At 49.9% G+C, this 24039-nt stretch overlaps 1 protein-coding gene across 1 annotated transcript in view; it reads left to right on the plus strand.

Annotated features, from left to right (window-relative positions):
• Positions 1-210: 210 nt before the first annotated feature.
• Cysu (peroxidase homolog) overlaps positions 211-24039 on the plus strand; it is a 210983-nt gene continuing 187154 nt past the window's right edge. The window contains exon 1 of the mRNA XM_077703910.1: positions 211-538. Within this exon, the coding sequence (XP_077560036.1) occupies positions 528-538 (11 nt within the window). The 5' untranslated portion in view covers positions 211-527. The remainder of the gene's footprint in view (positions 539-24039) is intronic.

The following is a 24039-nucleotide window of genomic DNA, read 5'->3' on the forward strand; positions in this document are numbered from 1 at the left end:
GAGTCCCGTTAGCGGAGGAGCCTCCATCGGAGAGCAGGGCTCCCTCCCCTCCGCTTCCGGCCCCTCGCCTGTTCAGTGAGCGCGGGCAGCAGCCAGCCTGGCCTCCCGCTACAATCCTTCCTCGTCCCTCGCCGCGGCAGCGTTCCCCCTCGCTTATATATAAAAACAGGTCCCCTGAATCTAGACCGTTTCCCAAGAGTCAGCCATCGGACACTGAGTCTGTGGGACGCGCCTCCTCCGCACCAAGCACTGCATGCCCGGCGCGCCCGACGTCCACACCACCGTCGCCGCCGCATCCTCCGTCAAGGGCTGCTGCAGCCGAGTGGGTGCCGCTGTTGTTGTTGTCGTTGTTGTGTACTCGTGTGGTGCCTAGCAAACCCCCGCTGCCAAGGCTCCGGCGCCGTTCGGACTACCCTTTGATCCCCGGACTGTGCAGCCCGTCAGCGCGCGTGCCCACCGGTCTTCCCCTTGCCTGACGGCGGAAAACGGAGATTTGTTTCGCACGACATCGGCAGCCATCGTCCACGATGATCCTTAGGTAGGTGTGACGCGCCTCCCGCGGGGCTCCCTGGTGGGGCCGGTGAAGCACCGTGGTCGATGCCCTTCCAGGCTTATAAGAGGAAGGGATTACGCTGTGATTTCGCGCTTTTCCCAAGTGCCCTGACCACTGGATTACTGCCGCTTCTGTGTGGACCGCGTGACCTTACGGTAGGTGCTTGGGTCGCGGAACGCCCGCGGTGTCGCACGAGCGATGCTGCGGCGATGAGTTCGTTTGGAACTGCAAGACGCGCCACGCCGGCCATTGTATGATTGCGCCCTTTTCTTATTTTTCCGTTCACCTTGTTCGTCCTGACTTCTGCGCCTGTGACGTTTTACAGCGGTCAGGAGGTGTGCGTGGTCGCTGTGGCGAGAGAGATTTCTTGTGCCACGGGGTCACCTCGTTTGCATATTCGGTCAATGTTCGCGGCGCGCGCCGAATCGTGACGATATTGACTCTCTACGTCTGCCGCGGTGGCTCATTCACAATGCCGATGAGATAACTCGACCGTATGCGGTCGGACGGGCAAGCGATTTGAGATGCCACTGGGAAGGTCTTCGCACAGCGCTGTGGATAGGAGGGGTGAATAGAACGCCTGTTTAGTTAAAGGCTTGGCTTTGCGAGTGTCGCAGTACCCCCGGCATTGGGAATGATTGCGGTTCTGTAGAGTAACAGATTTATAGGTAGAATCAAGGCTACGCAGCTTTTAAGGGGGGCTATCATAGCAGTGCAAGGCTACGAAAACTTGGCAGTATCAGGACAGTTAATCATACAGTAACTTTGCTCTACCGTCCAACGTGCAACATTTTAAAACAACCAACTCCTTGAATCAGATTTGTCAAGCCTGTAGACGATGCGTTGGCCGTATGTAAGGACGAATGGGCTGATCAGTCTCACCGTTTAAATACAGGATAAAAGTCTACGTTACCAGGTTCACTGCGAGCGAAAGTAACATGCATTAAGAGACGACATACTTGTTGGTAGTGTCGCTTTTTAAAGCTAATCGCTGGCGCGTCTATTTCCACTTATTTGCACCACCTCCGGTTCAGTTTGTCCCAGTTCAGCAAAGCGCAGAACAATGGCTTACCTTGGAACTACACGTACAACTACATCCCGGCCCTTTCGCGAAATATCTGACAGTTTGTGCACTCAAAAAAGGGGATCACACATATTTGCTCTCCTTTCTGGGGTGCCGCGAAATTTATTCCAGACTGCCATTCGTCTCCCTAGCCTCGGCTCACGTAATGCGTAACTTTTCGAATCGAATTTCGTCGACGACTTCGCGCGAGCACGACTCCTTCCGCACATTCTCTGCAACGACGCATGTACGAGAGGTGGGCAGGCACATCACGTGCAAGCGACATTTCAAAGCTCAAATTTTACCTCATTCAGTCCGTCGAACGCAGAAGCCAAAGGATGGGGGAAGAGGGCGCAAAAGCTCGGCTACAATTCCCGCCGGATACATCTGCCCCTTCGCGAGGCCTTTGCGTCAGAAATGTGACAGAGGTAAAAAGCGCAACTCGCCCGATGCGCGGGGCGGCTTCACACTACGTGGCAATGACCGTGACCAATCGCCGAAACCTTCGTCGGGCCGTTTGCGCTGACACCGCAAGGCGAGGCGCGCGTTGACGGCAGGGGGGCGCGGGAGAGGAACGCTCGCGTAACCGACGTCCGAAGAACCGCGGCGTCGAGACGGTCCGCTATGTTATTTTGTGTACGCGACGCGCTGCCGGAGGGGGCGGGAGGCAGAGCTGGATGGGCCGCTCGGGCCGCTCGTCTTCTGGTTGAGCTGTAACAGTCGCGGTGACAGGCAAACTGCTAGCCACTGTCGACGAAGGGGGTCGTTGGTGCATCTGCGCCGATTATTATTGCGGCATAACGGCGATGCGAAATCTTCCCGACACGGCCGCCCCCTTCGCCACCCGTAATTACGAATCGCTATCGTTCGCTGGCTTCAGCGGCCATTACTTGTTTTGTGCTCTATATACGTTCAGGGGCTAAGTGGCAGGGTATTTCAGAGACGATGCTACTGTCTTAAACGTGCTTATTCGGAGTTATTCGCGATTTCGGGCAGGGCTGAGAGTTGCAAGTGTCGGGTGCTACTTGTCGTGACGGAAAAAGATGGGCGTAATACTTGTGGCGTTCGGCTGGCTTCAACCATAAGCTGGAGTTTAGTTTATTGCGTTGTCAAACTTCTGACCGGTCGAGGAGTATAAAAGCGACTGAAAAAAAAAACAATTTTTTTATTTTAAATTAGGCAGCGCACTTCAGTAGGTCATTACGAAAGGTAAAAACGCATCGACGGAGACAAATAGCGGGTGAAGGCCTTGTTAGAGCCATAACTCTTGGGCGTGCACACAGGCGGAAATTGCGTTAAACTTGACATCACTCGACACAATGATCGTACGGTTAAGGTAAATGGACAGTTTAACTTGCCTGAAAATTGCCGAGAAACGCAGCCGTAGCCCAATTGAAAGTTCAGCAGTTCACATACTCCAAACAGTTCCCGCGCAGCTCTCCTACGGAGGAAACACAACGAACAAAATCGTTGCCAAAAGGTGCCGAGGGTGCAAACTCTTCGTCTACTGGACCGCTATATGCGTCAAGCGGAGAAAGCCCCCTGGAACTCATGAACGAGGAGTAATGATTAAATACAATCATCAACCTACGGCAGTCCTGAACGCCTATCCGGGAAAGCAGACGAAGCGAAAGTGTTTCACATCTAGAGTTCTTTTAGTTTTGTTTTTCTGAAGGTCGGGAGTCTGCCAGGCCTTAAACGATTTCTTAATGACCCCGCAGAATCTCCAAATGCTCGAAGTTATTAGTAGGCTTATTGCTGGTATCCCGCGCGAAGCGGACAAACAGTTCGCAGGGATTTCCCCGCCAGATCATCAGAACGGGCGACATGGCCTGCACTCTCGATGACCATTAAAATTTGCGAACGCCGCGTCTACCGAGAAGTTATATATTGTCATTCACGTACAATACTGTCGTTTCCGTGCCCAAATCAGGGTGTTTACGGGGTCAACATTAAGGTTACAATATCAAATAATAATAGACATTAATGGGTCTGTCTTCCCTGTATTCCTTCCGACTTAAAAACTTGTTTTAGTCAGCTATCCCTGGAAGTGCATCGAGGGTAAACCATTCGATAGCTGAACAGTTTACCTACGGATTCCCGGTTCGCTGAGCCACGGAGGAAATAGCTACGAGGCCAACGCTCGAATATAAAACTACAAACTTCGGGCAAAAAAGAAAAAAGAAAAAAAGAACACGGAGGTTGGCGGTCGCGTGTGCGGGAGTAGTTCTACACATAAGTCTTGCCGAAGGGAGAAAGACATAGGAAAAGTGTATCGAGTGAGTTCGAAAGGGACACGAAAAGAACACGGAGGTATACACCAGAAGAGAGGGGGAAGATATTCGCTCCAGCTCGGCTCGTGTGAACCTGTTCTTCGATAGTGCTGCGGCGGCAGCAGGGAAACGGCGCCCTCAAGAGCAGCAGCCAGCTATACAGCAGCCAGTCCTCGATCGCCCGTTGTCGCGATCACGAATTTTCCTTGCCAGCAGTGATCCGCATTCTGTTCTTCTTTCGCGCCGCTTTCTCCGCGAGATTTCCAACGATATAGCTGGCGAGAAGTAGGGCATCCCTTGTGTAAAGCGGCTGCTGCAAGCTGCCGCGGCGACCAAGTAAGACGATGACGACGACGCCGAACACGACAACGACGTCGGAGCTGAGTTGGGCCGGCGATTCGTCGTCGCCGTAGTCGTCGCGCGATGTCCTCCAGGTGGCCTTGCGGCGGCGTCATTACATTGGAATCGATGAGCCCGATTTGTGAAAGGACATCTGGTTGGTGGGTGTAGCTGCAGGAGAGGCGATGGCTGTATGCCCTGGGTTATTATCGAAAGGCGCGTACGACTCCCCAACACCAACTGCGAAGGACCTGCGTCTTAGAGCTCCTCAGTAGGCATCTAGGTCCATTGTAACATCCGGAACTCGAAGAGAGAATGGGTAGGCAATGCTAAGCTTTATTTGGCGCGACCCGCCATGGTACATGGTAACGAACGCGTGCCCCGTCACAGGCGCTTTCCCCTTCCAGTAGTGAGTTCACAGAGTGAGGTTGGCCGCGGGTTTACCTTTCGCTACCCGCCATATGTTTTTGGCGCCAGTATTTTGGCGCGCTTTTTTGGCGTTGCTTTTTTGAAGCCCATTCACTTCAAGGGAAACCGATCGACGTCGGCTGCTACCGCGCTAAGCTTGCGGCAACATGCCTGTAGACCTACTTCACGGCGTAACGATATGAAAGTGTGGCCGCGAGGGCGTTGATAGCAGCGGTAGTTCAGACAAGAAGAGTTCGAGTAAAAAGCAAGACGGGAGCTCCGTAACTAACAGCCAAAAAAACGTGGGACAAAGTGGGATATAAAATGAATGACGGTGTGCTCCCTGCAAAGCAGACCACAGCATCAGTGGCAGCGCCAAATCGATAATCGCGTGGTTCAGCTTCATCATAATGCACCCAAGTGACCTATCTATGCCTCCTTGGAAAGAACATTGCTAATGCCAGTAAAGTGCATACAGCTGGACACCAAAACGTCACCTGAGAGGCGACAGTGCGCAACCTTACGCTTGCATTGCGTGATGCCACCTTTTGAGTCAAATTGTGTGCCCGACATCGTCATTCGCCGGCATCTCATTGTTAACTGCATGAATTGATCACTCGAGTACCTTGTGATGAAGCCGAAATACGTAGTTGCCTTAGAGTGCATGGATTGTGCAGCCGAAGGTCAGTTACCCCTCCTCGCTCACAGCGAGGAAGCAGGTGTTTAGGCCATGACGGATCCTCCCAGAGGAGGAAATTAAATTCACGCCTGATTAGATGAACATTTATAGTGTTATGCCATAATATTTACAGTTTAAAATGCTATCATCCGCAATATCTGGAACCATTACAACTTTTAACGTGATGAGTGCAGTAAACTTAGAAATTATATTTTCTAAAAGCCGCCCAACCTCAGTTTCCTTTCTCTCTTTTTTTTCGGGGTTAAGGCATCGAAAATGGGCGCGAACTTGGAGATAATTTCATACCGAAATTCGGATAGTTGTAATGCACACATTGTCTTTTGCGACGTACTCACAAAATCCAGGTTAATCTCTTCGCCAGGAGCTAGAAATTGTAGGCTCCAAATACGGACCGCAAGGCAGCATATAGTAAAAATACCATGATAAAATATTACTAAGGGATTAAAGTTAGCTGTATTTAACAGCCGCCAGTGCACATGAAGGCACTTTGCTTTGAGCGGCTTTGGCCGTTTGCGTTGATAAAAGAATGCAACACGGTAGTTTAATCTACTCTTCCAAGATGTGAATGAACGTACTTGAGAAGAAAAATACTGCTTTGCTCAAGCGATGAGCCATTCAAAAGAACCTTAGCAATGAATGTGGAGAAAGACGCGAAACGCATAATTTTGAGTGCACTCGACACCTTCCTTGTGTTTCATATTTCACACATGCTGGTCCGAATTAATTCTCTGATCCGCGGTGCGTAAGCAGGCGTTGCTTTCTGGTTCATCGTAGACCTTGACACACTGGTGCTTCAGTGTTGCGCAAAGTGTCTTTGTGTTTTCGCGCGATTAGCGGATGTGTGATCTTACCCTGTGTGAGAATTCAAGTTTATCGGATCGTTTAGCTCATGCTTAGGCCTCAGAAACGTCGAATCCAATGGTCGTAACTATACGGGAGTGAATTTTGTCGACAAATAACACAAATATTTCCGTGCGTTCAGCAAAATATTGTCCTTGCCGTGTTCGTATTCAAGGTTCGTATCCCCAACGTCAATACACTTCCCATCGTATCGATCACTCTCATTAAAGTTGGTCTTGAATCATGCGATACAAAAGCCTTCTTTCATTCATCTCTTCCCCGTACTTCCCGCGAATGAAACAACCTAACCGTGACTATAGTTAATATTAATGATAACTTGCACTTTCGTGAGAATTCTGCTAACGTTCACGAGCAATCAGGAGCAATCGAATGTTTCTTTTTTGTTATGATGCTCACTGCACTGTGTTTACTCATTTTGCTTTGTAACCCCCTCCCTCTCCGTATTGCCTTTGGCCCTAAGGGGTGAAATAAATAAATAAATAAATTAATAAATAAATAAATAAATAAATAAATAAATAAATAAATAAATAAATAAATAAATAAATAAATAAATAAATAAATAAATAAATAAATAAATAAATAAATAAAAGTGAATGATGTCTCTGTAGGCAATATTGAGTTTCTATAATTGTTCTACACGGTCCCTGGACGCCAGCTGAGCGAAATGGATTGGATTAAAAAGGGGAGGGGTCCACAGCAAACTACATTTAGACATTAAGTCCGAAAGACACACACACACACATAATACTTATACTCCTAATGCTAACTCATTCATTGCGAAAAGAGACAGATTAAAAAGAAAGGAACACGAAGACCGAAAATACGGCAAGCGGACAGTTACAACAAAAGCTCAGATAGCCCACCATTCCAGACCCGCAGCGCTCTGAATAAGCATTCTTCCCACGTGTCGTAACTATGCCAAGAAGGCGTGGAGCCGTTTATCCGAGATGGACAAGGTCGCACGTCGGGCCGCCTGTCATCACGCGTCTGCAGAAAAAGTGAAAGTGTTCTTCGGGACGTACACGTGCTTAGCGGTCGCGTATAGCTTCGCCCTGAGGTCAGGGGAGTGTGGGAGGAGGAGCAGAGAGTTTATACGACAGAACGTACGTGGACAACGTGCGGAAGGCAAATGGTGAAAGAATTAAACAACAAGAACACTGAGGCACTGCCCACTGCCAAATTATTGTGCCATGTGCTCTAGTGCATTCGGATCGGCAACCACCGACGCAGTCGGTCAGTTCGCAGTGAATGGTTGCGAACGATTTGAGCCCACTCACAAAATTTCAGGATGCTTCAATGCACGTGTTTCCAGGCACTTTTTTGTCTATGTGCGTGAGTGTAAACGTGCACATGCACATGTTTGTGTGTTTTCGCGTGCCTGTGTATGTACCTTCAAGTGCTGTGTTTGTGTGGACGTGCGCGCATGAGTGCGTTTAACTCACTCGTGAAATGCACGTCAGCCCTACAGTGACCAAGCGATTTCCTGTTAAGCAGAGAAAAGTATCAGTCCCGCAGCTTGTGGCATACTTATGCACGGTATACCCATCATCCGCTGCGTGTATCCGTCATACACAATACCCAATCATTCACCACAACCTAGATTTTGAAGGCGCTTCGCGCTCTTGAGATTTGCATAGCGCGGTAAGTTAGGAGCTAGCATTCGCGGGGCAACGATCAATAAGTTAACAATACCAACTGCGCGCAAATTAACGGGAACGGGAACCCATGAGGAGAACACTGCGCTTGTGTTGTCCTCATGTGTTCCTACCCTCGTTAATTTGCGCGCAGTTGTTTCTTTTTAAGATGAACCATTGCCAACTCGCCCAACTTTCAACCCTTTTACAATGAGTTAACTATGAGCACCGCACGACAGGACAACCGAGATTAGCTTTGCCAAGCGCTGCACCACTGCCGAACTACCGCACGATTTTTCTGAGCGCTACTTTTAGTTCCTCGTTCACCCTTGCCACTCCTTCACGCGCCGTCGGTGAAGTGTCTTGAAGTGGGAAGTGGCGCGTTGTTCCATCTCTCATTTCCCAGCTTACTCTCTACTCCTCTGATTGGTGCCTTTACTTGGCCTTCTAGCTGTTTAGAGGAAGAGAGAGGGTAAGATAGATAGGGAGAGAGAGAGAAGAAAGACAGAGAGAGCGGGAGAGAAAGAAACGCAAAGAAAGGTTCATAAATGTATGTTTATTACATGTTCGCTTGAAAAAAAAAAAACGCTGCGGGCTCCTTTTCTCTTTCCCTTCCGCCCTTCGCTTCTGCTTCCGGGTAGAATAACGGTACTTTGTCCCAGAGACAGAGAGGAAGTTTCTCTCAGGGCTTTCGCTCACGCACGGCGGTGATCCCACCGACCGACGCTCACGCTCACATTGTGACCCCTACGTAACCTTCCGCGACATACGTTTGTGACGGGGAAAAATGATTGTTCAGCCTGCGTGCACTCCCTGAGTGCGGGAGTAAGTGGTTCACCCCCGTTGCCTGCCCGCCCGAGTTCCCCGCACCGGGCTGTACCGTCGGTGTAAAAATATTGAATCACGGAGGACACTATTAGAGGAGAGGAAATATGAATACATGCAAGATCTTCCCACCTTAATGGCAAGAGTCAATTTCTCGGCACGAAAGTGCTGAGATCCATAAGCAACAAACCATTTCCGCGAGAGAAAACTGTGATTTGGCGCCGACGTCTCCTCCGTTGGTAACTTAATGTCGCACCTTTATGCGTCTTACGTTAACGTAACGAAGCAGCCGAGAGACGCGGCGTTCACACCTTGCACACGCTTTCCACAACAGCGAGCAGAGAGAGCTCAACAACGGAGACGCGGTAACCTCTTTCTTGCTGTTTCGGTTCTCTCACCTCAGACTTTCACTCAGGAGCCTCACAGACCAGACGAGATTTTCGCCCATGCTGCTTCTAATACTCTAGTGCTAAAACTAAGTAAAGTAACGGTGAGTCAAAGAGGAAAGATTAAGTTTATTGGATTACAAAGAGTTTCTGGTTGGGAGCACTGCAGCTTGAAACGAAGTTGCGTGACTTAACCCGTAAACTACCGCTCTATCTCGAACGGGCTTCGGCATAGTGGTGGTGGCATTGTGAAAAGCACGCGGCGGCGCGAACGAATGCGGCGCGTTTGGCCTCCAGAACGCGACGATGAAACTCGGAAGGCTGCGACAAACCCTTGAAAGGAAACGCGCAGTTTTCACGCACATGCATGAGAGCAAACTTGACACGCTTGGTTGAAATTGTAAGGAGAAAGAAGGCACAAAATAGAGAAGGTGGGTGGGAATAGACATTTCTCAGACGAGGACAGAATAAGAATTTCTGTCTGGCACAAACAGGAGCTGATTTTGTTTTTTTTCCTCGCGCTGAACCTGATGCGTGCTCATGAATGAAATCAGTCGATCAGTGAAGGAATGAATTATTTTCTTGAACAAGAGTGACTTATGCCATAGCCCAGGTGTTCAATTTTTTCTCAACTGAACAATGTCTTCAAACACCCCTGAACTGCTGTTATTCGCGCGCAAGCACAAGCCGCGTAACTGTTTCTTTCAGTCACAGTAACCTTCCTTGCGCGAGAAATTTCGTAACGTTGTTACGGTAGGCTTAATACTGCACGCATCATGCATGAAGTGGTTCCTTTGCGGAGATTGTATCGTGTGCTAGACGCAAACCTTGACCACCCGTAACGCCCATGCATGAGGAATTCTATGCGCATAACTGATTCTGTCCCCCCGCTTTTCCTAAACCGCGTGGTTATCGACTCAAGCTAGCCGAAGCTAACGTAATGTTCTTTGTCATAAACATACCGTCAATTGCAATCATAAATTTAAGTCAAGATGTGCGTAATAAACCTTTAATTTATGTTCTGACTGTACACTTGCACTCTAACGAATGCCCCATTGAACACAAAATTTCAATTTTCCCATCACAATTACGGCTCCTGGTCAAGCTCGACGTAACTTTGATACGGCCCTTACATCGTTGGGTGCACGCCCTTCGTGCACGTGCACCTAATTTGCACGTGCACCGAAGTTCAGGGTAACGCACCGTCTGGTGTCCATAATGACTTGCTTGTTTAAATGATTCACATTTGAAGAAATATTCTTATCAGGCGGGGCTTCCACTTTCTTTAAGAGAGAAAAATCTAGGGGTCTATGGAAACGAACTGCGCGGGATACGGACTACCAGATATAGCGTTATTGAACCTTTCAAGGTGAACGCCTTGTATGTCTTGTCGTTCAGTCGAACTTCAACATTGTTGAGCGAAAGCCGGTCGCCATCGTATAAAAAAGATTCTCCTCCGGATGTGTTCCATCGCACAAGGTTAAACTCGGCGAAGGCTCAGCAAAACTCCACAAAAAGCTCGGCAAAAGCTCGGCAAAACTCGGCAAAAGCTCCACAAAACTCCACAACAAGCGCGGCAAAAGCTCGGCAAAACTCAGCAAAAGCTCCGCAAAACTCCACAAAAAGCTCGGCAAAAGCTCGGTAAAACTCCACAAAAAGTTCGTCAAAAGCTCGTGCTGTTCCCACAGCACGAGGTTAAAACTCGGCAGTACCAAGAAGCGGGCGTCCGTACCAGTACACCGCAGATAAGGAGCGGAAGAACACATCTGAACGAGTGAACATACATATAGCGAAGAAAATTAAAGGGACCCTGCAACAGTTCTGTCAACATTTTTGAAATCTTAAGTGCTTGCAGAACGTAGTCACTCAACAACCCCAGTACTTAGATTAGGGGCTCAAAAAGTACCTCAGCCAAAAATTACAGCTCTACGCCCATCAGATAACTTGTAAAGTCGCTCAAAAATGTTTTTCTCTTTCCCGGTCTTGACATTCTTCGACGGCTCGAATTACGTCACTATGGCCATGTAGCGGCTGTTGGCCGGTTTTCGTTCAGTTGAAGCAATGAACGCTTTTCGATAGCAACTTTGAAACAAACAAAAGCCACAAAAACAAAGCAGAAATGCAGGCGTATCATGGTGCAACGAGCAAATCACGCAGGTCCGCTCCGTGCTGGCGGTAACTATAGCTTTCGCAGTGGTTCCAGGCGCGATAGAAAGAGTAAAAACGCTTATCGAAAGTGTTGCAGGGTCCCTTTCAGCTAAGTAATTAAAGTTCAAAAATGTGGATTTAACTTCTGTGGACGTCACGTCTGTGGCGAACTTCTGTGGACGTCACTTTAACGGTTGCCGGTAAAATGCCGGCACGCCGGGAAGGGAGAAGAGATATGTCGACGGTGGATAAGAACAGGGGAAAGGAGAACGTGAAACAACGAAAATCTTTTCTGGGGGTTTATTTACTTACTCAGTCAGCACAGTACATCACGGAACGGAGGCAATAGTGAAAGGGCCTGTAATGCATCTCGACTCCTACTTTCGCCTTCAAGTCGTCTGGGGGATAACCTAAGGTACGCCGCGGACTTTTCCCTAGTCGCGGGCTATAGGCCAGGCCGTTCTGTCGCGTGCCGCATGGCACGCGGATCGCGTGCCTTCACGTACGCAGCTGTGACGTCACGGCCAGGGAGCAGGGCGCGGAAAGAACGGCCGCCGAGGCCCGCGAAGCGCAGCGGCTGCTGCAGGTAGCGCCGGAAGCCGTCGTCCGTGGGACGATTAGCCCGCTGAATTTCGAGGCCACTGGAAATAGGTTATCGTGCGGGCCCCCCGCGTAACCACGCCGCGTCCAATGGCTGTCGCCGTTCCCCCGGGCTTTACAACACCGCCGCCACTGCATGGCGCGCGTTTTGGCACCGGCTGCTGCAGCGCCTGTACTACGCGAGTTGTTCTTCGGGGGTTCCGCATGCCTCTCACGCACCCGGTGCTATCCGTTCCTGCACACCTCCCTTCCTTATTATGCGACGAAAAGGACAAATAAGACCCCGTTAGATGATACACCACCACGGTCGGAACCCTTAATTCTCTAATTCATCAACTGACGTATGCAAGGTATGTAGGCCAACACGAATCGTAAAGCGGTGGCACGTCCCTTACTAGCCGAGCAGTGGTCGAAGGAGTACCTGCTAGAAGTAAAGCAGTGGTGTTTATTGCCTTCGGTTTGTTTAGTTTGTACACGTAGAACAAGGATTAACCAAGACGCCAGAGCGGTGTCCAGGGTTATTATTACTACGCTTCGGCAGAGTGTCTATCCGGCTCACTGATGCCGTGTTAGGTTTCGATGGGTCGGGGACCAGTTTAGTTGTGTTCCACTGCGTTATTCTGCGCGCCCCTTTTGCGTGTCCTTGCCAGGGTATCCTAATTTAGGTAGCGTCTTTAAGAGCACTACTTCCTGTCTTCGTCTCTGTTAAATTTTGTTTCACTCATTCATTCACTATCTCGCTCACACTTGCTCTCACACAACTTTCACTCTCACTCTCACACTTACAGTCACTCTCATTTTCAAACTCACACTCGCGCTCATGCTCATACTCAGACTCACTTTCCGACTCTCTCACACACACACACACACGCACACACACACACACACTCACATTTTTTTACGATAACGCTCACACTCGTTTTTACGATAACACTCACTCACTCACTCACTCACTCACTCACTCACTCACTCACTCACTCACTCACTCACTCACTCACTCACTCACTCACTCTATCGCCCATTCACTCACTCGCTCGCCCACTCACTCACTCGCTCACTTACTCACTCGCCCACTCACTCACTCACTCACTCACTCACTCACTCACTCACTCACTCACTCACTCACTCACTCACTCACTCACTCACTCACTCACTCACTCACTCACTCACTCACTGAACTGCGTCGGCTATTACGAACGACCCGGGTGACGTTCCATGCCCTCCCGTACATTTTGACAGCTGTTTAAGCTTTTATTTCCGACGTCCAGAGCTACCAGAAAAAAGTACCAAGAAAAAAAAAACCGAATGCACGTGAGCGTGCGCCTCGTGAGGAGCGCCCGGCGTCGGCCACCTCGACTTTCGAGAACGCTCTGCCCAGCGTTCGTGGCATGATCTCTCGCGTGCCGTTCTCCTCGCGTGGTGTCTTGCGTTCGCACGTGAGGTGGGGAGCACAGACGCCGAGTTCGCGCTACAGACGCCGAGCTGGCGAAGCCGGTTGCCGCGGGTTCTAGCGCGTGCTAACGCGGTCCACTTTGGGAGAGATCTGAAAGCCTGCGGACGAAATGATCCTGCCTGCCAGTCGTGGAGAACTTTCTGCGGTAAGTTCGGAAATACATCTCAGGTGCAACAGCCGGGTCTCCCGACGAAGGGAGAGGCGCCGCCAGATCTACCGTTTCTCCATCCTTGCACTACTAGTGCAAGCTGTTCCATTTTTTTTTCTCGTGGCATTAGAAAATTGGAGTGAAGCGGTGCTGTGCTGTTCCATACGCCAAAGAACATCACTGCTGGCCTACCGCGAACTCCTTCAATGCTTGCAGCATCGACTATCCATGCGGCGTAGCACCTAACGGACCCCATTCAGCCGCTAATGAGATCGACGCACTGACAGCGCACGCACGCGGAATGCATACATTCAGCGTTCGCGTCACTCTTGCATTTACCCGTATACCGGTTCCGCTCAAGCATTTCAGTCTCGTCCGGCGAAGCGTTTTGTTCGCTTTATCTTTGTGGCACATAAGGAAACGTTTTCAATCTAGAGCGTCCATAAAATTCCTTCACCTCTCGTTCTTCGTTTCTTTATTTCCTTCATTCCAGGCGATTGGGAGAAAACATTGACTTGTGACAAAGCAGGGCCGCACGTAACCCGTCCGATAAGCGATGCTCCAGCAGTGTCGGCGCTCAATGTAGCGCACAGACAGCGGAAGGGGTTTTTTTTGTCTCGCGACGCGCATCCGCCCCTCGTCGGCCGTCTTGTAACCCCGCTCATTTTATCGCGGCAGCCATGACGAGTGACGGGAATAGGAAATTCGCCTTCTGCTTTCATCGGCGAGTGTTTCGCAGCTTATGCCGTATATGATTACCCGCCCGCGTCTTTGAAGTTGAACGACTATAGACTGTGCCGACGTTACTTTCTTCGCGCCAAGTTCCGGAAACAAATCCTTGTCTAGAGTATAAGAGCCCGATCGCAGTAAGATATAAGCCTCCTACACGCCGTTTGGTGTAAATGGAACTGAATGACAGGAATTCCTGGCGTGGTATGAACTATTTTTCTCTCTTGATGTAATTGAAGCACGCGAAGTTTTTGAAACATCTGCTGTCTCAGGGGCGGTGGTTATACATTTTATTAGGCCTTTGGGGGAAGGGAAAGTTGTCAGCCTCCCATCTCCAGGAGTCGGCGAGCTTGCTCTGATTTTATGCACCAGTGCGAATTGTTGCTCCGGTGCAGAGGTGGTCAGAGATGACACACACTGCTCAGCCGAGGGTGAGTGAAGGAGGGTTAGGTGAACACCCGGTGTTCTCCCCTGCAAGTCGATACACCAACGGGCATCCGGACTCTCCTGGAACCGATTTTACAACGTTCGCCTTTGCCTACAGCTATATACTTTCCAACTACACGAACAGCACCAAAACGCGAGAGAGAAAGAGATAGAGAGAGAGAACTTCTTGGACAAAAACCAGCGCGAACTCAGACGAAGACGAAGGAAGTGAAACACAAGGACAGACGCTGATCTTCATCTGAGTTCGCGCTGGTTTTTATCCAAGAATGTCTTTCCAACTAGCCAAGCTTGCAACCCTTCTGCAGAGAACTTCTATTGAGCGTTTAAAATGGGTGGTGTGGCTCGTTGGGAGTGGTTCCTTGCGCACTGGAGCCCACATGACGTCGTGGCCGCCTGCGCCCTCCCGACCAGCGCAAGCTGGGTCATCCGTCAGGAGCTGGACATCAAAATTTTCCATTGCTCTCTAAAAGAACGCATGGGGGAATAGAAAAAGGATGGGTTTTCTGAGCGGAAGTCGTACTCACCATTTATGTGGCGAAGTGATCCTGTTTTTTTTTTTAAACAAAATTTCCATTCTGCAGCGTACTGCTCCGTGAACGTGAAGTGTAGCCTTATTGGCCTCCTCTTCACCCTTCCCTTACCACACGTATTTCTCTAATATATCCATTCTCTAACGCATCACCCCATCCCTTTCCCTCCCTAAGTGCCAAGCCTGATACCTTCTCTTTTCCATCTACCATCTAGTCTTTCCCTGCATACCTTCTCAAAGGGTAAAAAAAAGCAATCTTACGCGAATGAGCCTCGAACCCAAAACGCCAACCAATAAATTGGTTGCGCATATAATTGCTTCGCCTTCCACGGCGAAAGATTCGAGCTACGTTCCGCTACCCTTAAGCGTTTTCGAAGTAAGCGGGGCCAATAATCACGTTTTATAGAGACACGGGAAAGCGCCATCAGATGGCAATACTGTTGGTTGATGTCCGCGAAAACAGTTTTTGCGGTTTATTTTATAAACTTGGCGAAGGTTGCTGTCTTGTATGCTGCACCTTAGATTTATGCAACCGTATTATATCCCAGGGACTCCCCAGGTAGTCTAAACAGATGCGGATGGCCCTTCCCTACAGCTCGCCTCATCACCCACGTGCAGCTTCGGCGCTGATGATGATGATTGATGATGATTGCTATTGGTTTCCCCTTTGTAGCGGGGTGATGACATGTCATCTTACCAAAAGGACTAATATACTCATGTTTTACACTCTTGGCTTAATACTAGCGCTGCTTAGGGCAGGCACAAAACGCTTATTAGGCACAAAATACTTTTTTTTGCTGTTACAGGTGGTAACTGTCCTAGGCAATATTCCCCTCTCTGCTGTTCGTCCACCAGCATTCTAATCTTCTTTTCGCCCCCTCGAAAGCCTTGAAGTTAACTTCCTCCCTGATACCCTTAAATCCTAGGGCTTCTGGAAGCCGAATATTCCCTTAATGTAGATTTGGATAGCACGCAGTACCCCCCCCCCCCCCCTCCTCTCCAAATAAAGAAAAAGAATTCTCTTTTAATTTTTGCTAGCTAACTTGGTATGTTAAAACATTTGTACTACGACGGGAATAAAGCATCCCCGCCGGCTGTCAACGTTCCTCTTGTAAGAAATATCCGATCCAGGAGCAGTTGGTAATCGAGCTCCAGCGTTAGCTTCACTGATGATGCGAAGTTATCCGTTCAGCTCTGCTTCATTGTCTAGTTACGAGAACTGTTTCGCTGCTCGAAGTGCGTATTATTGCGTGCAACGGGATGAAGGTTAAAGGGGACATGAAAACAAACGACAAATTTGTTCAGTTTTGAAGAAATGGCCTTTGGTGAATCCCTCAGCTCCGTTTTACCCCCGAAAGACGTTTTTTTAATCAGGAAAAAAAAAGAAAATATCGATACGCGTTCAAATTTCGCGCTCCAATGATGTAATATAAACCAGAGTGACGTAATATGAGCCACCGCTACAAAGAGTTATCAGTGTGTTAACTGCACGCTATCATTTAAGTGACACGATGAAGCGGCATATCATGGCACTTGGTGGTGGCTGAGGTCGGCAGCCGGCAATCGCAAGAACAAGATTCTATGACGACACAGATAAATGCCGGAAGATGGCTGGGAAGTCGCCACTGGTTCACATGCTTTCTTTAATATCTTGACTATTTCTTTGATGTCTGCGACCGAAATTGGTGGCATTATTTTTCTTAGGATAAAGCAGTCCTCTTAATAAACCAAACTTGTATTTTGTTTCAGTGGCCCCTTTAACGAGGCCGCGAACCTCTTCCGTCTCCTTTCAGCGAACGGTGAAACTCTGTGCCATGTCGCGGCGCACGTATGTGGAAGCGCGGTGGATTGCGTCATCACAGGAGCGCTGCAGCCGATCTCGGCGTCGAAATCGAGCGCATAACGTCATATCGCAAGGGCATAACACAGAATTACGACAAAGCTCCGGAAACTCTGCTCGAAACACAACGGCAAGGGGCCGTGGATACAACAGCCATCCTGCCTGAGCGCGCCTTATCGTATAGCCGGTCGTCCTTTCGCGTCGTTTCAGCCAGGGATTAGCCCGAAGACAAGAAACGGAAGAAAAGGAAGGAGGGAGAGGGTGAAGGCAGCAGCGCGGGCGACGACGAATCCGAAAGCGACGCGGCGGCGACGACTGCGCGCGTGCCTCGGTGTGAAACGGTGTTTGTGTGCCGATAAGACGCTTCGTCGCCGCGACTGAAGAAAGGCGGGAAACGGGAACCCGACATGGATATAAATGTGCGTAGCAACCGGGAGCAGGCTTCACTTACGTGTTCGAAAGCTGCCGATGCGCGGCGTGTTTTTTCCTTCTTTTTCGCACACCCCTGCGGCATGCGTAGCAGGTTTATAATAAGCGCTACCCTTCGCAAAGCCATGAACGTTGTGACGTCGCAAGCTACACTGAGGCGATGCAAGAACAGAGCAAACGTAGACACAGCTTCTGTCCGGTCTTCCCAGGCATATCTGCACTTCCCAACAGCACGTGCTCAAGCAGGCCGCCAGAGGCTGGCCCCTGCAGTCCTATTTTTCTCCCCGCACTGTTCGCACTGCCATGAATTTTTGCAATTCCATAGCTGCCTCGGCGCCCCGGGCTGTCTCTCCTCCTCCGCGACTCCATCCACGCCAAAATTTCCCCCTTGAGCGACGGACAAGGGTAACGCAAGCGGGCGGTGAAATAGCATAAATTAGGCAAAATGTAGACCACTATTCCCAGGGTGCGTGGTACTCGTAACGGGGATGCCGCCACGGCGTGGCAAGTGGAGCACAGGCGGCGGCGGGCAAAAAACGCAGACGCCCGCGTGCGACGATGTATCAGACATCTTAGCGAATAGCCGCGGGAGCAGCGCCGTCCCTTGCGGGACGAAATAAGGCGAAGAACCAGCGGAGGAGTGTTAAGCAAGAAAAAAACATGGAAAAAAGACGAGGAAAGGCACTTAGCGGCACCCTGCAGGCTACCATGCAACCAGCTCGGCACCTAATGCAGATGGTGCTGGCGCGCAGAGGCTTCCCACGCATGCGTCGCACGCGTTAGAGGATGGAAGAAGAAGGAGAAAAAAGCAATGTGGTCAGGTGATAAAGGAGCATTGCTCCCGTCTTGGCATCGTTCCATTCGACGGCCCCCTGCACATCTCTGTCGTGCGCTGTTTGGGTTACGGGGTCTCCTGCGGGTATAAGGTGGACGCTCTTATAAAGTGAACGGCCTGCAGTGTTCAGAGAACCTGGCGACGCTGTAGGCGCAGTAATTGACGTGATTGTATCTGTTGCGCAATAACGACGGTCATCCTTCGGTGTCCATTTGATCGGGAGTGCATCGCGCGGAGAAACGGTAGTCAGACCAGTGTTAATCCTTGGGCATATCGACAATGTAGGCCACGACGCTCCTCACCATAGAGCAGACGCAGAATCAAGGTTGCTCCTGCGTTGAGATAAGGTCCTGCAATAAGTAAGTGTCAAAATATAAAACAAGACAAGGGCAGATTCTGATCTGCAGGTTTACCCGGTTTAGGGGTTACATAATACCATACGCAGATAGAAGAATTGAGGTTTGTATTTACTGAGTTACATAATACCATACGCTGATAACAGAATCGAGGTTTGTGTATACTGAGTGCACATTTACGCTGGAACTGGTGGTGTATACGAACAGCTAATTCCTTCCATTCGGCGTAAAATGCAAGCAGCTAAGCTTCCATCGAAAGATTGCCCATTTACCGAAAGTAATTTCTATCTGTCGGCATTATATTTGCCATTAGTTATTTGCGTCTAGCGCCCAGCATCTATTTCCCCCACATAAACAGAGACATTGGGAGCGCATGCGAGTGGCGTGCTTCCCGAAAGTATACGAACCAATTCATGTTTAAGCATTAGGACGCAAGCACAATTATAAGTTGCAATTACTTTTTTGAAATCACTCGAAGCCACCAATGTCTTCCACTACACCGAAACTTTGCCCTCGCCTAAGTTTCAAACTACGCAGTTTCCTATAGCTTTCCGCCTTTAAACTATTCTCGTGGTAGCCAATCTTTCCTTTTTCATCGTTGCTCTCGTTAGTGCTAGCGTCTGTAGATTCCAAACCCTCAAATTGAAAAAAAAAAGTGTTATTCTTTGTTAATCATGCGGCGAAGCTGCTCTTTTCACACGGATGCTGAAGTTATGTAATCCGCTTGGTCCAGTGTACATAACGCACCGGCAAATTATCCAGGCGTAAGAACTGACAACTGGTGGATCATAAGGGTAACAGAATGTATACCGAGACACGGGACTAGAAGAAGGGGAAGGCCATTAACTCGATGGAGAGACGAAATAAGAAAATTTGGAGGCAAACAATGGTCTCGGGCAGCGCACGGCAGGAGCGGTAGGACGTCAGTGGGAGAGGACTGTGTCCTGCAGTGGGCCTAAATAGGCTGTTTTATGATGATGATGATGATTACTATGATGATGGTTGTGGTGGCTTCAAAATCGAGCACAGTTTACTTATCACTTTGCATCCCACTGTAACCAGACGATACAAAAGGCCTTGCCACAAAAAAAGTAAAAACATTTGAACTCCCCAAAACAGTCCGTCAGCAGGTTCTCCAGGTAATCACATCTACGCCAAACCACAAAGAAAGAAACATAATTTTAAAAATCCCCATACTGTGCCGAGGGTGAGTCGATCATTGCCTGAACGACTCACGAAATAAAATCGGAACCTGATCTGCCGAATCCACGCACTCTATAACAATTTCTATGCGCACTTGAGCAGCCAGCCTCTTCCGAAAATAGGACACCCACAGCCACGGGGGGCAGCCCGACACAGTAAAAACGGCGCGTTCATCACCACACAGTCCGCCGTCGAACTACTGCGGGCCGTTCCGCTCAACCGCACTCCCACAACGACATTACGTGTGTGTGCGTGCGTTTATACAGAGAGCGGCTGCAGGCGGCGCTATCCGTATAGCTTCGTTTCGGAAACCAATAGAGCGTGAACGACTGCGGTGGTCCTTTACCGCATGGACTGTCACGCGCCCATTATGCGTCCCTTATTATATCCGTTAGAGATTGAACCTCCGCGATTGGTATAAAGCGGGAAGTTTTCTTTTATTTAACACTGTTTGCGCGACTACGCACGACCGGTCCGAATAAAACGGAGCGGGAACGTGAACATGTGAAAAGCAACGCACAGAATTTTGTGTCGTAGTTAACTGAGGTAAAATAAGAGAAGGGTACGAGTACATGCAAGAATAACGGTTATTGCAGTGAATTCTTGTTGTTGTTGGTAAACTTTATTGGCACACAAAAACGAAGAAAAAGGCCCCCAAAGCTTAAACCAGCTTTCCACCATTCAAAGAGAAAATTTTCTTCGCTGGTCACATTGGCTGTCTGAACATGTTACTCCTAACGCTTCTGATATCAGTTAGGGATCTAGAGATCTGACATCAGTTAAAGATCTAGAGATCTGACATCAGTGAGAGAGTTAGAGCAAGGCACATTCGCCTGACCTTTATCGTGTGACCTCAAGACATCTGTTCATATGAAGGGTGGCTCCCAGAGAGAGAGAGAGAGAGAGAGAGAGAGAGAGAGAGATTTTTTTCGCAAAGGCTAATTCGGGGGAGGGGTGGTGACCGAGGGAGGAAGGCACCCCGGTGACTTTGGCAGCCTGGGTGACGAGGCATCTTGCACTGCGGAATCCGAGCTGCCCAACGCCCTCGCCCAGTGCTCACCGTCCCTATATGGGAAAAATGGGTAGGTAGGTAGGTAGGAATAACTTTATTGATGCCGGCAACCGACGGTTTAACTCGTCGTGACGTTGGCCAAGCGTCGACCCGGGGTTATGCCCTACTCTGCAATACCCCAGTTCGGCCCGTTTGCGGCGGGTCGTGAGGCTTGTGCTTTTCGAGCGCACCCCGGGCCTGCTGGACGGCCCATAGTTGAGTGTCCTTGTCTGTAGACTGCACTGCACTTTGAAGTTCGGGTGGGTATGTCCTGGAGGTAGCTTCAGTCGGGAACCTGGCGCAGTCCCACATGATGTGCCATTGATCCGCCAAACCCACTGCACAAACACTGCACATACCACTCGGATAGAGTTCTGGGTGAAGCACGTGTAGCACTGCCGGGGCGGGGAGTGACCCGGTCTGTATCTGCCTTAAGATAACGGCCTCCTCCCGACTGAGTGCCGGGTGGGGAGGCGGCATTGTCCGTCGAGCTAGGCGATAACACTTGGTAACTTCGCTATAACTGGTCATTCGGTCCTTGGTTTCAAACCACCACACGGAACGGTCACTCTCGGGGGAGCGGAGGGTAAGCGCTCGCGCCGCCGAATGGGCCGTCTCGTTGTGGTTCGGTGAGGATGTACACTCGCCCGCGTGAGCCGGGAACCACTTGATACGGATGGTGCTGCCGCGGTCTTGGAGCTTGAGCTTGCCGATGATGGCGGCCGCCGGCGCGCACACTCGCCCCTTGGCAAAGTTGCGCACGGCGTTCCTCGAGTCGCTGAGCACGGTGCGACACTCGGCCTCGGAGATCGCCAGAGCGATGGCAACCTCCTCGGCGTCTGTGGCGTCTGTGCACCGCACGCTCGCTGCCGTTGTCTTGGTCCCGGTAGCCGCCGCAACGACCACTGCCGCAAAGCCTTCTCGTTCGTATTCCGAAGCGTCTACGTACCGGGCGTGTGGGTCTTGGGCGTGTTGCTTGGTGAGGGCCTTGGCCCGCGCCTGCCGTCGTTCTTGGTTGTACTCGGGGTGCACGTTCTTCGGGATGGGGTCCACGTGGATGTGGGCCCGCGCCTCCTCGCTGATCTCGCACGGTTGTGAGTACAAGTGTGTTGTACAAATGGGTTGTGAGTACAAGCATGACAAGGGAAATTAGGCCCTCAGGGCTCACTCTTTTTGTCAGTGCCGTAGTGGTTCCGCCGTTGCGTGCCTTAAGCCGTGGTTTCCTGGTGTACCGAGTTGGTAGAGTGCAGGCGATTGAGGCAAAGCGATTGAAGCAGCCTAAAGCCAAATTTGGTTGATTGATTGTGGGATTTAACGCGCCGTCGCTACACAGGCGATGAGGCGCGTCGTAGTGGAAGGCTGCAGAATAATGACCACCTGGGGATTTATAACGGGCACCGAAATCTCGAACACAAGGGGGCTTTACAAAGCCAACTTTACTAAGTGTGATGCTGTAGGCAGTTACGATTGGAAGTGAGTGAGTGAGTGAGTGAGTGAGTGAGTGAGTGAGTGAGTGAGTGAGTGAGTGAGTGAGTGAGTGAGTGAGTGAGTGAGTGAGTGAGTGAGTGAGTGAGTGAGTGAGTGAGTGAGTGAGTGAGTGAGTGAGTGAGTGAGTGAGTGAGTGAGTGAGTGAGTGAGTGAGTGAGTGAGTGAGTGAGTGAGTGAGTGAGTGAGTGAGTGAGTGAGTGAGTGAGTGAGTGAGTGATGCGAGAAAAAAAGCTAGCCATATACCTCCTCTTAATATGTAATTCCCTTCCGCATTGCTGTCATCCTTACCAGATGCTTGCCGTTCGTCTTTGGGACCACAAAACAAAGCAAACAGCTTAACTGTTTGTTCGGACCACGTGCTTGACGCTTCTCGTTTCTTTGTTCTCCCATCAGTGGGCGAAGGATAAATGACGGAGCCAATTTCACTTATTTAAATCGGCAGAAACAAATATCAAGAGCCTTTTTTTTTTTCTTTCACAAGAATCAAAAACTTTAAGAAACTGTGGCTCATTGTACCTGCAGCGCTTGTACAGCCAGAAAGGCGGACAGAAATAGCTTCCTAACAAACCGTTGCTATAATTACGGTATAAATGGTTAGAACGGGTCATAGACTGAAGATACATTTCATGGTTTCCTCGGAAATTAACTTTTACCCTGAGCAGTAATACTGGTGAATAGTAACATTAACCTTTCCTATCTTGAGTCAGTGCATCCTGGCCGCCCTGGCTTTCTTTATGCGTCGAATCCCAAAAAGAAGTTAGCGACGACGGCTTCGAAGCTGGCGTGACGGGCGTGCCTTGTCACCTATGCGATGCCGATTGTGCCAAAGCGCGGCCACGGTGGGCTTCGCTGAGCGTGTATGCATAATGAAGAGACCGAGCGCCTTCTCACAACTCTCAAAGCGTTAAGACAGCCGCGCGCGTCAAGGTCGGTCGAGCAGCGGGCACGGACGGGGCAGGCGTGCGAGGCGCCAGCAACACGTGCTGACTGCCCAGCGATTTGCATTGGACACCATTGTTGCGCCTGTCGGCGGCATTGTTGCGTCAGGGGAGAAACAAACACCTATGCCGGACCAGCCGGCTCGGCTTGCAATGGTATGGGAAAAGTCGCATTGTCTTAAGAACGCGCTGCGAAGTTACTCGTTGCGCTTTTCAGTTGAGAAATGCATTCCAGGCTTGCAGAGAGAAAAAGAGGGAATGCGACTTTTTTCCTGGTCATTTTTTTCCCTGGTCAAGCACGCTTGCAAGTCCGAAACAAACTAGAACAACTTTCCTCATGCTGGGGGCGTACATTACGCAGCCTTTTTTTATATTACGTGATGAAAAATGTCTTCTATTAGGCTTGGATCATCATCATCACCATCAAGTTTGTACGCACTGAAGGACGAAGGCGGCTCCCAAAGATACGCGCCTCCTAAACAGAGTTTAGGCAGGGGCACATCGGCAGAGGATGACCTGTTGACATGCGTCTTGTCTAGCTAATCACGGAGTAAGCCATATTAGCCTATTCCAGCGAGTTTAGCCGTGCGTGAGAGTATGACCTTGAAGTGATACCACGGAACTCGCCACTGCCACAGCGCGGTGCGGCAACTACAGTCAAACCCGGCTATAACGAACCCGGATAGAGCGAATTATGCTCTATATCGAACAAAAATATTTCAGTTACGGAAATACATGGGAGACATATTCCTTATAACGAAGTTCACATCCGATATATCGAACTCCGGGCGCCTAGAATGGCC

Source organism: Haemaphysalis longicornis, unplaced genomic scaffold (genome assembly GCF_048455015.1).
Source record: "Haemaphysalis longicornis isolate Haplotype H1 unplaced genomic scaffold, Haemaphysalis longicornis Haplotype H1 scaffold_3, whole genome shotgun sequence".
Classification (NCBI taxonomy): domain Eukaryota; kingdom Metazoa; phylum Arthropoda; class Arachnida; order Ixodida; family Ixodidae; genus Haemaphysalis; species Haemaphysalis longicornis.